Consider the following 12,609-nt stretch of genomic DNA (forward strand, 5'->3'; position numbering starts at 1 on the left):
GAAAAATGTATCAGTGTCATGTTCTGTTGCAGGCTGTGCCTAACTCATATTAACCTAAGACTGTAAATGTGTATATTGGTATGACACAAGACCTCTCCGCAAAAGTTGATCCCTGAACATTCAGGATAATAATGGCCTCCAAGCATGACAGATTAAGCAAAGGGGCCATATAAATATCCCAATACAGAGTTTAGAAGTCTATAAAGGAGAAATTTATCAATTATCAGGTCACTATGTTTTCCTAATAGGAGTAATTTCTTTGTAATAAAACCAAAATTGAAAGGTCACTTCACTTTAACAGTAACTTATACTTTCTTTCTTTTTTGATAAGCTTTATATACAGTTTAGACAATTCCCCCCCCCATATTCATATAAAAAGAATAAAAAGACAATACCTGTTAGATTCTTTTTCTACATTAGTTGACTTTTTGTCTCCAGTAAGACAGGCTTGGATCATACCAGATGATGTACAGTCAGGGTCATCTGGTCTCTGTAAACACATAAAAGCAATATAACTCTAACATCCACTGAGTATATCACATTCAAATATCACAAAATTTTCTCACAGTTTAATTTAAGCCTAAAAATTTTACAAGTAAATCAATAAAAAAAAATGATGACATCAAAGTTATACAAACAAAATTTTTTAATGAGTTGATCCACAAAATATTTTATACAATCACAAAATATAATATTTCTGAAATAAAGCTTTCAGGAAATAATCTTCTCAAATGTAGAAAATTCCTAAAACTGACCTTTTCGGTTATATCAACAAGGTGAGATAATTTCTGGAAGAATATTTCAACAGGTTTAACATCCTCCAAACCACCAAAGTTTCTCAAAATACAATGTTCTAACTGAGCCCACGATGGTTTCTTCTTAGATGTGTGTACAAAGCCGTACAGCATCTTTAGCAAGCTAAGAAAATACAAAATAAAAATATACCATATTTTCTGAACTATAAGTGGATGAAGAGTTCAAGTCAAATTGCCTAATTTTGACCAAAATCTACAAAAAAAAAACATAGATAAGTAAAGGTCAGACGTTTGCATTTATATGGTAGGTGTCAGCGGAGATCCAAGCTGAGCACTTTGTTTTTCACAGCATATTATTCAAGCAATATATAACTTAGTAGTGAATGTTACTTTGTATAGTATTTCTGAATTAAATGAATATTTGTATTTTTGTTAAAGTGTACTTAGTCTGTGAGTTCAATCATTTTTATTGAATTGCATGTCAATTACTCTTTAACTGAATATAATTTGAGCCATATGCAAATGTGTAATGAAATACTGTAAATGGGTATACATTTGCATATTAAAGGACCAATAACTCTGGAACACTTAATAATGTCTTACCAGTAAAAAGAGTTTTGTAAACATATTTTTTGGAGTATGTTTACATATTTTTCAATATTTTTATTAACATCTTCATATTCATTTATAAAGAATAGTGGCACTGATCAATAAACTTCAAGTCTGATTGCCAGTTTGACTGTACAAGTGACGGCTTTTGTTGATTGTAGTTTACCCAAAATTTTGAACGAAAGCAATTAAAAATGAACTAACCAAATCTAATAAAATGCATTGTAGATGAACATTTTTTCTTGAAAAATCCTTGTTGTTGAAGTGGACAATAAGTCAAGCCTGGCCATTTCTTGAAAAAAAATATCAACTTATAGTCTGGAAAATAAAGTGAATGTACATAATATAGACAGCAAGGAAACTTTTCTGCCTACAACTTTATAGTGAGGGCATTAAAAATACATCAAAATATATCTAATGAGCCACCTGTAGAAGTCTCTCAGTCCAAAGAACTCTCTCATCTGGTCAGAGGCCTTCTTGAACAATTCCAAGTAAGAATCAGCCATTAGTGGTATCATATTTCGGATTAACTTCAATACCTTCTTACTAGTTGAACAGATACCCCTGAAAGGACAGAAGAAATATCATGCATTTCAGTTTTGGGAAAACCTGTTTTTCAGCATTAACATTTTATGAACAAAAAGATATTGCATAAATTATTTAAATGATGGGAAATAAGCCTTAAAACAAATGATGTGTCAAAATGTGAAAATAAAAACATGAATACTAAGACTAGTTCTAACTTCTCAAATCATACCAATCACTCTGAAAGATACAATAACTTGCTAAAATAGAGTTGGTCAAAAAACATAAAAAGAAAGCATCAGTGGTGATTTTACAAAATGTCATAAGTATATATGATACTTATTGTAGAGTTACAATCCTTCTACCATTGGGTTTGACAACAGAAACCTAATTTTTTAATGAACATTGTATCTGATATTCAATACTACTTGATATAATATGATATACTTACTCAGCACTTTCAGTTAGTTCCTTTATATCAGGGACTTCTCTCTGGACCAGTATACCTCTGTTCATCTTCGCTGGATCTAATGCCCAATTAGAGATTCCAATGAATGCAACCTGAAATTAACAAGTTAAAGTATTCAAAATACATTTAAAAAGTTGTGCTTCAAATATGGCTTCTTTTTTCTTTCACAGTTTTAAAATGTATCAATAAACAAATTTCATTAGGTAAAATTGATTACTATAAAACCATTTTCTAAAAAATAGGCCAAGGACAGAAATAGCCAGGATGTCCTAAACAGGAAGTAGAAGTGTAACAGACCTGAAACTGCATCCCATGATATGGAACCCATACTGAAGTTGCATACCAAATATCAACTGGCTGTGATTTGTAGTTGCAGAGAAAATTGTTACAGAAATATTTTCCCTACCCGCCCACACAACTTGCCAAAAATAGCTGTGCTTAATTTAATACTCAATCTTCATAATGGACACAATTTTAAAGCATAAATAAGTTAAACCATGGCCCAACTTCTTACTTCTGAAAATAATATCATTATTTATAGGTTCACCAAACAAACATGCAAAGGTTGGAAGAGCCATATTGTTTTTGTTGCCAACATTTTTAATAGTTTAACTGTATCCAGTTTGTCCCATTAGTGATTTAAGAACGAATGAAAATAGTAAGGAGGTTGGGAAAATGCTTATATTGTAGAGAGTAAAGTGACCAGAAATATTTCAACAGAATTCAACTAATCTGTTTTGACTAGTACTACTTTCCTCATCACAGATAAAATTCTTGTTACGCATTTTCATCAAAACATGACTTTCTGAAATATTTAATGTTATTTAGTAAGCTGACAAAAATTTCCCGCTTCTCACATTTTTTAACTGCATGATTCTTGAATGAACCTGTACTTTGTGTCATAATACATGTACTTTCCAAATTAAATAACCATGATATTTGTTATTTATACAGCACCTTTTTGTATTTTTCTGGTTCTTCATCATCAGGACAACCATCTTCTAATAAGGGATGTAATGTCTAAAACACAAACCAAAACAAATCATTCATTTTCGGAAGACATATATTTTAAACCAATTTAAAGTCAGGTGAAAAGCACAGATCTCCATGCAACACAATGTAAACTTAATTGATAAAAACAACATCAAAAACAAAGTTTAACATTCTTCCAATCAAGAAATAACTTATTTCTACTTGTAACAATAGATATCAATAGACACATGCAATTCGCACATTTCAGTAATATAAACCTCATACCTTCAATGGCATTCTAGGAGAGTCCTCTGCCAGACCTATTTCATCCAGTACTACAATGGACACAAATCTACCCAGATCTTTATCTTTCTGGTAGGCTGCACATTGTCTGAAAGTTCCTACAATACCTTCTGGTACAGATATAGGACTACACTGGTATGATACCATCTGGGCCTGAAAAAGAACAAAACAACATGACCATATATCAACATTCTGAATCTAATTTTAAATGGCTGTATACATACTTGTATATAATGACATTTTAAAAAAGAGGAATAACTTAAAGTATTCATCTTGACTTGAATATACAACCCTGTGACTTGTATTTCTAGCATTTGATCTTGAAAGTCAATAGGATTCCAAATAGTCTAAGGACTTTAAAAATAAATATGTGCCAATGTTTGGTAAAATACTTTTATGATCTTAGTTCTAATATATTGATAAGAATGTTATGAATGGAAAGACAGTAATATTATAATTTCAAAATCACAACTACTATAAACCAATCCATTTTTACAAATTTTAGAATGTAAATTGAATTTCATGTCTATTTAAGTAGCAGTCATTCTACAGGAAGTGATTCATGCATGTCAAAACCCCACCGAATTCAGCTTTATTTCTAGTTCAGAAACAGAAACTGATCACATAATCAGTCTTGGTTTTTCATTTGGTTGTTGCGCTTTTGAGATAAAAATTGTATAGATTGTACATGAAATTTGCCCTTTGCAAGAGTTATTGTTCTTGATTTGGCTTCATTTCGTTGATTTTTGTTGGAGATGAATGAATGATTTTCTAAACAGTGCAAATCTAAATGCATAAAAGGTTGTTGTTATATGACTGTGTAGCATATTTAGACTTAAAAAGCATCGCTTGTTTGGTGGGTTTTTCTTGACCATGAATCACTTTACCATTGGCAGTGTCTGAATTTTATGTTGAATGGTACTTAACTTCACAATTATCACTTAGCTCAATTTGTATATCTATTTTTAATCAGGAAATTAGTCAAAATTAATAGCTAACAAAAATAAGTCCTATTTTTAATAGCACTACCATATTCAACAACTCTAAATTGTGTAGATAATTTTATATCAATCAAAATGTTCATCTTTTTAAAACATACTTGTTTATAGTTTTTGAAGAGATCATTATGAGCAGCATTGCCTTGCATGGCATCAGCTACGATAGTCTTGGCCAGAGATTTAGAACTGCCAGGTTTCCCGACCAGGAACATTGGTATTCTTAATTCTATACACACAATCATCATAAATACATTCTCCTTCAATGCCTGGTTCTTGGCAATATTTGGAGCTAATTCCACACTGTCCAAAAATACCTCTTGACATCTGAAGTGACAAAATATGTTCTTTTTTTTATAACAGAAGTGTTGCAGTATTTCAATGCTTGAAAAAATACATATTTTTCATTTAGAATTCAAGAAGACAAAACTGTACAAAAACAAGAATAAAACAATAATGTAATGAGAAATATTCATCAAATCAATATACCATTATTTGTTCACAAACAATAAGAATGCATTTATCCATATTATTAATTTAAAAAAAAAAACATTCCGTAAGTATTAAGCTCCCTTTTTGGGAGGTTATCTCTCAACAAGTTATTTTGTATAACCTTAACTTGTAAAGTCTATGATTTACACATCCAACCATGCTTGCCATTTATGTATACACTTCATGGCTCATGAAGTGCCTAAAATTTGAATAGTTGGCATTATTTAGATATTTTTGTATTACCTGTCAATTTCCTTGGCTATTGTATCTGCTCCTTCAGGTAAATGTAATGGAGGTACAAAGAAAGCTGCTACTGTTTCTCTGTATTGTTCCCTGTTTTTCAGACAAGCATGGTAACATACTCCTAAAGCCAACACGAGGGACCGTGTCACATCATCTACCTCCTGAAGGAAATACATACTTAAAATATATGGTAAAAATTTATTTCTACCCAATGATCAATATCTACCTAATAGAATTAAGTATTAATCTAAGGATAATATATGGCTTGCCAACAAGTGTATAAGTTCTAAAATATCTATTGCACTTTCAAGACCAATATTTTCAACATTTGCAAATAAACTCTATTTGCAAATACACTCTAACTGCTACCAATGAAACAAACAGGTAAGCCATTTGTACATTTGTTGTGCAATAAATATTTGCAAAATTGTGGCATGGTGTTACCATGGAAATAATGAATATTATTGTTTTTGATATTTATCATGCCCAATTTATCAGCAGTTATAAAGTTGAGATAAAAAATATTACAGTGTCACAGACTTGCCAGGGTGAGATGTGATACTCTGTTGAGATCATGGGTCCAGAAACAGTAAAAAATGCAGGTCATTGACCGAGAAATTTTGCAAATGTCCGACGACCATTTTCCAATATCAGACATAAACAATAGTTAATCCTTATAAATTTCAGTCTGCATGGTTTTATTAGTGTATAAACATACTGTCTACCTGTCTCCTAATTGTTTATTGGAAATTAATTGACAGGTGCGTGTCAATTTTAGCCAATGTGCAGCCACCTGTGACTGTGATTTACCTGTAACTGATTAGTTGATTGCATAATTGAATTAACGGTACACGTGCAGCCCCATTACATAAACGAACTAGACATCATTAAGATGGGAACCATCTCTGTAGGCCCTGCCATCAATGGTTCTCAAGAAATAGAGCGGACACAATCTGTTAAGAATGGATGGATGGACAGCTGGACCAACAGACGGACCTTTGACCTAGGAAGTTGTACAAACATTATGACATACCCTCTGGTGTTGGTTAATATACATGTCAAGTATAAACTTTGAAATCATAATGGTTTTCAAGATATAGAGCGGACAGGATCTTTACCACAGGACATGGTGTTGTCAACTGAAACCAAAGTTTTTGACCTAAACCTTTGAAATAGGAAGTTGTACATACATTATGACACACCCTCTGGTGTTGGTTAATATACGTGTCAAGTATAAACTTTGAAATCATAATGGTTCTCAAGATATAGAGTGGACACAATCTTTATCACAGGACATGGGGTTGTCAACTGAAACCAAAATTTTTTTTACCTTCACCTTTGACCTAGGAAGTTGTCCATACATTATGACACACTCTCTGGAGTTGGTTAATATACATTTTAAGTACAAAGTATGAAATCATAACAGTTCTCTAGATATAGAGCGGACACGAATTTGTTACGGACAGACGGACGGACGAACGTCGCGACAGACTAATCACTATAGGGGAACCCGCCTAAGGCGGGGCCTTAATTAATTGAAGTGACTCAGACAATTTTCATTCATTTATTACTTGATTTATTAAGAAAAAGATTGAGCTGTCCATTGATCATTTTCCCGCCGATCTTTCAGAGATAACAAAAGCACATATGTAGCTGAAACTACGAATCAATTGTAGTTTGTAATTATTAATTTGCCGATTGAATCTTTTTCACACAGAATTCAACAGCCCATTTAAATCAATAAACATAATGTATTCGAGACTTTCTTATATAAATTATCAACTTTTTTTCATCAATCGGAAGTTTTCGGATGGAAAAGTCTGAGAGATAAGATGTTTTGTTTACATGTTGGAACGTTCATGTGTGGTCGAAACCAAACTCGTTTACTTGTTCAGATATTTTATAAAAGACAGAGTATGTGATGAAATAACACAAATTCTAATATTTATCTTAAAATAACTGCATGTCCATGAACAAGTTTTTTATTAAAAGGTTTTTCGATCTGAGCAAGGCTGAAGTTTGATAAAATGACTAGCATGGGCTGTCAAAATTTCAAGATCCTTGGTTGAGATGTTCAAAACTAACTTCATTTATTCATTCATGGATGACATCACAGTCAATTTGACATAGGGTTGTCATTGGAACTTGCTGATACTTTTTTATATCATAGCAGTAGCTTGGAGTATAAAATATAAGGCAGTAAGAACAATGCAAAATTGATATATATGCTGATAAAAACCTGTAATTCTCCGGTTTCCATCATTTCTTCATCCTCTTGTTCACTATCAGAATCCTCAGATTCATCTCTCATTGTCCTGAACAGGAGGTTATCCTCTTCACTCTGTTCGTAGAACCAACTCATCACCTGCAAGACTCTCTCTACATCTCTCAGACTCACAAAACTACACTCATCCTGAAAATTACATTGTACAAAAAAGATGACAGATATGTGGATATTAGACACAGTACATGTACAACCTTAAAAGCATGGAGAAAGAGGACAAAGACTTGTTACTACAAAAAATGATAGTTTATTGCAATTTCAAAATATCTAACATTTCAGAACCCAAACATGAACTATACCTATGAGTGAGCTTACCACTAAATTAAGCTGGCAACATGTAAAACCCTAAAATTGGATCATCTCCCTTTCAAGGTATCTCAATGCTCTACCTTTTTTTTTGTCCAAAATCTGTTGAAAAGCTTAGGAGGGATTAAGTTTACAGGTAATCACTTAAGCTAACTGATGGAAGAACAAGATGCGAAGTACAGATGCCTTCAATTTTATGTGTATTCTGTAGTAGTTAATTGGTTAGTGAGGTATTTATGATGATAATTACCTCAATCAGGCAACTTACATGTTGGGCTCTCATGAAGTCTTGTGATACAGTCAGTATCTTACTAACAGCTGTGTCAAGTCCTGGACTGTTAGGTAATTGTCCATTATTTATCTATAAACAAAATCAGATACTACTGACTCTCAGCCATAAGATTTGACTATTCATACCTCTTGTATACAGAAAACTGTGTATTTCAATTTAAAGTTGATTTTCATTACTCTAAGGTGCCACAAAACCTGAGTAACTTAAGTTTGATAGTCTTTTCCATTGTATGTACAGTTTGTATGTCATAAAATACCAAAACTTTGATTGGAGGTACCATGGAAGTAAAGAATATTTTAATATACTTTAAGTTTTGCGGAGGCACAGCATGTTCTCAAGATGACTAAGTCAACAAAAAACTGTGATATAATCAATGATAGGTAACTACATACATATCTGAGGACCATCTGTCTGATATACATCTCCTCCACAGTGGTATTCAGCTGACCAAAGTCCCAGACCAAAGGTAGCATACTCTGGGGTAGGGACTGCACTCTGTATACTAGGTGTCTCATTGGAACATGACCTGGCAATTAAATAGGAATCTTCTTAGTTTAGTTTAAAACAACTTTAACTAATTTCATTTGCTCAGAGAATTAACGGGGATATTAAACAACCTGGTCTTCTCTACTTCAATATACTTGAATATAAACACAGAAGCATGCAACAATTGAACAATCATTATAAATGGACATTTACCTATGAAAACCTTCTTGCATAACAAAGACAAATGTTGACGGCTGTAAAATGTAGCATAAGAATATATGAAACATCTTATGCATGTACATTTCCTACTGAACAGATATCTTCCACGGGTAAGATGAACTCTAGACATTGCCATCAACGACAATATTTGTATATATAAATACAAATCATAGATTACAATGAGTAAAATGAGTAAAGAAAATGAAAAAAATGACATAAGAGAACACATCTTAAAAAACCAACAAAAGCTACCTAAATAAATAAGTTGATGACCCATAAACAATTAGCTTTAGCACTGAATCATATTTTAAACATATTTGGTCAATAAACCATGTTTTACCAAGTTTGTCTGTTGTATCTTTAGCACTGACATGATAACCAAGTCCTGCCTGTTCTAATCTCTTGATCAGATCATCTGAATGCCTGAAAGAAAATGATTACTGATAACTGAAGAAACATCTAAGTCCTGGGTTCAAATTGTGTGGTACAAATGTATTTGATCAAAAACTTAGTTCTTTGGGTTTTTTACATTGAGAAAATTTTATTCTTATCTAAATTAAATAAAAATTCATTGACATTTTGCATTCTGCTTATATTTCTTATCCACTAACTTGAAGAAATCAAATTTCACTTTGAAATAATAAAAAAATTCTTTTCAAAGTATATTTCACTAGTAAATACTTACTTTCTATAAGGATTGCATGCAGCCACAATTTTCAATTTCTCATGAAGTTTAATGGGCTTTCCTCCAAGTGATTTATCACACATTATTTCCTTAATGACACCAACGGCCTCTGTTGTATTGGCCTCATCAAAGAACAACACAGTGTCCATGTTCTTGTAGTCAGTGGCCTGGAACTGTTCAGCATTTTTGGTGGCTATTGCTTCTGCCTTCTTAACCTTCCTGATGATATCTGAAGCCTTGGTACCTCCATGGACCTAATTTTTATAAAATACCACTCAAAATATTACAGTGCCAAACCACATGAAAAAGTTGAATACATAATTTCAAGTCATATAGTACACTACAGAATTTCCATTCATATTTCAAAGCTTATACTTTCATGTTCAGTTTTTCATAAATTGTCATCAGTGGCTCTGAATTGCATATTTTATATAAATCCACATATATACATGTATAAAAATGGTAACAGTAATTGTAATCAGATCCTGCAGCAAAGTATAAACAGCATGATTGTTAGAAGATGTAGGCAATTATAATTCAAATAACCGAGTCACTCAATGTTATCATCTTTTATGAGACTTAGGGTTGAGACTCAAACTGTACTGAAACACTTTTATTCAGTAACTGTTCGGTTAGAGCAGTCAAACTGCATTAACTTTAAGTGTACTATTTGTAACTTTATATCCATGGATATCACAAACATGTTACATGGGTTATTCACACTTTTTTCTGGCTTCAATTTTTCTTCTTCAAAATTTGCTGCTGCAATATATAGACAATAACAGTGTAGACAAAACTTTGTCTCACACCAATAAAAATGCTTGGCAGATCCTTGTCTTTTGTTACAGTTATATTATTTTACCATTTTTTGTCCGTCAGTGCAATTAAACTTGCTATATATAAGGTGTTAAATTTAAGTAGCTAGCTGTCTTTGTAAGAATCATGCTAACTCTGAGAAAAAGGCTACATATTTTTATTTTTGTAATTAAGTTGTTTTGTGGGTCTATATTACGAAATGTGTAATTATTCATTCAAATCTGTCTGCTCTTAGGAGATAATCAACATTGAAAATCCAATAGACTCTATTGTATTTGAGTGTCATTTACAGAGTTATCTCCCTTACTTTTGAATTCTACAGTACATTCTATACATTTTTCATCTCCTATGAGCACAGTTATATGAAAAACCAAATTTTAATTTATGTTTACTAGAGCATTTTAAACAAGATATCAAAAATAAAAATATGTAGGCTTTCCAACCATATATCACATTTTGCATGATTCTTAGCTGGAGTGCTACTTAACCACTCAAATAAAAGAAAACCAACATTAAGTTACAATGAAACAGACCTTCATTAGTATCATATTTTCTACATTTACACCTGGAGGTTGTTGTAAGGCACACATGAATTTAATCAGCCTGGTCTTCCCACAACCTGTTTCCCCCATGATAATCACAGGAATGTCACATCTAAAAGAGTAATCAAGGGAACCAAGGTTACAGCATACTTGTATTCCATGTTATTATACATTTAAGAAATTATGTACAGCGAAAAAATTGATAAAGACAAAATTTTATACTTGTACGAAATAATTCAAGAAAATCAATTATCTAGAGGTTGCTAGTCAAGAAAAATGTAGATTAAAGCACACATAAATTCTCAGTTACAACAGAAAGAAGACTTTAACATTCTTTTAGTAAAACCAAAACATCGCAATTTTGTACCACAAAGAAAGCCATTATAAAAAAAATATGTCTATTGACGTTTACACAACATGATTTCAATTAGAAGGAACCCTTATACAAACAATTTTCTGATAAAAAAAAATGTAAATCTAAAAAGGCAAATATTGCTTACATGAAATTCACTTGAAATTTACTTTTTAAGAACTTAATGAGAAAAATTAATGTCATGTGAATGCTTTATTCATGTAAATTTTATTTGAAAGAAGTCACAAACTTCATTAGATTGATTCAGGTGAAAAAAAATGTTAAAATCATGTGAAATAATTTTGCCTGTGTAATAAATAATAAAAATCAAGTTGTATGTACCTGAATCTCATGTAGATAGCCAGTATTTTCTTGACATTATCTGTGGTCAGTTCATATGTTGGGTCGGGATCATGTATCACTTCTAATCCCATTACATTACACAGCTTGGTCACCTTATCTAGTCTAAAATACATAACTGAAAATTTAAAATGCTGAATAGCTATCAAATCTGTTTTTTTCCAACTACAGTTATTCAATAGAATCAAAGTAAGTAAGATATTTTACATCCAATCTCTTGATGAAACAACATTTTGTCAAAATGGAAGCAAACCAGATTTTCCTTGCATGGAAGGGTTTCAGTCCTTATTTTTGCAACAAAAATAGCCGTCACTAGGAAACAACAAAAGCAATATTTGTAAAAATCAAACTTGACGTTTATGTTATCACATAAAACAACATATCCAAACTTGAAAAGAATCGGCTAAAGACTTTTTAAGTACATGCACTGACAAGGTTTGGAAGTTGCCTGCTCACTGTACATCTCTAAACTAAAAGCTATATTTTTCTTTAGAAAATCCAGACAACCAATGTTTAAACAAGTATTGTCAAGTTTGTCTTCCAGCAAAATAATGGTTACACATATCAACCATTATAATACTAAATGGAAGCTGAATAAATTGTCAAAGTACAGCCTGTAGTATTTACCGTATTTTGGTGTTTATAGTGTGCATTTATGTATTGTGTGCAGTGCAATTTTTTGAAGGTCTAAACCAGTGAAAAAAAAGTTTTTTAGACTTAGGTTGCAGTAAAATTTTGTAAGACAAAAAAAAATTGATATTTTGCACTTGATCGGTCAATTTATTTATCTTGATGTGGTATTTCCTATGAAAATGTGAAGGAAAGAAACTTATGTATATGCAGACTAAAACATCATGTAAACATCAATAGCTATATAAATTGGAGAATTTTAATTTCAAGGCAT

At 31.8% G+C, this 12,609-nt stretch overlaps 1 protein-coding gene across 3 annotated transcripts in view; it reads right to left on the reverse strand.

Annotated features, from left to right (window-relative positions):
* Positions 1–12,609, reverse strand: part of LOC148614558 (E3 ubiquitin-protein ligase rnf213-alpha-like) — a 105,952-nt gene that overhangs the window by 40,551 nt on the left and 52,792 nt on the right. For all 3 annotated transcript variants that reach the window (XM_088588723.1, XM_088588724.1, XM_088588725.1), the window contains 15 exons: positions 11,688–11,810; positions 10,985–11,105; positions 9,636–9,889; positions 9,291–9,373; positions 8,638–8,771; positions 8,222–8,314; positions 7,603–7,776; positions 5,364–5,524; positions 4,733–4,955; positions 3,616–3,786; positions 3,316–3,378; positions 2,341–2,450; positions 1,791–1,928; positions 756–918; positions 396–490 (listed from right to left, as the gene is read on the reverse strand). In XM_088588723.1, the coding sequence (XP_088444849.1) occupies positions 396–490; positions 756–918; positions 1,791–1,928; positions 2,341–2,450; positions 3,316–3,378; positions 3,616–3,786; positions 4,733–4,955; positions 5,364–5,524; positions 7,603–7,776; positions 8,222–8,314; positions 8,638–8,771; positions 9,291–9,373; positions 9,636–9,889; positions 10,985–11,105; positions 11,688–11,810 (2,106 nt within the window). The remainder of the gene's footprint in view (positions 1–395; positions 491–755; positions 919–1,790; positions 1,929–2,340; positions 2,451–3,315; positions 3,379–3,615; positions 3,787–4,732; positions 4,956–5,363; positions 5,525–7,602; positions 7,777–8,221; positions 8,315–8,637; positions 8,772–9,290; positions 9,374–9,635; positions 9,890–10,984; positions 11,106–11,687; positions 11,811–12,609) is intronic.

This window comes from Perna viridis, chromosome 6 (assembly GCF_037379345.1).
Source record: "Perna viridis isolate PV_CMFRI_1.1 ecotype Kerala chromosome 6, ASM3737934v1, whole genome shotgun sequence".
Taxonomy (NCBI): Eukaryota; Metazoa; Mollusca; class Bivalvia; order Mytilida; family Mytilidae; genus Perna; species Perna viridis.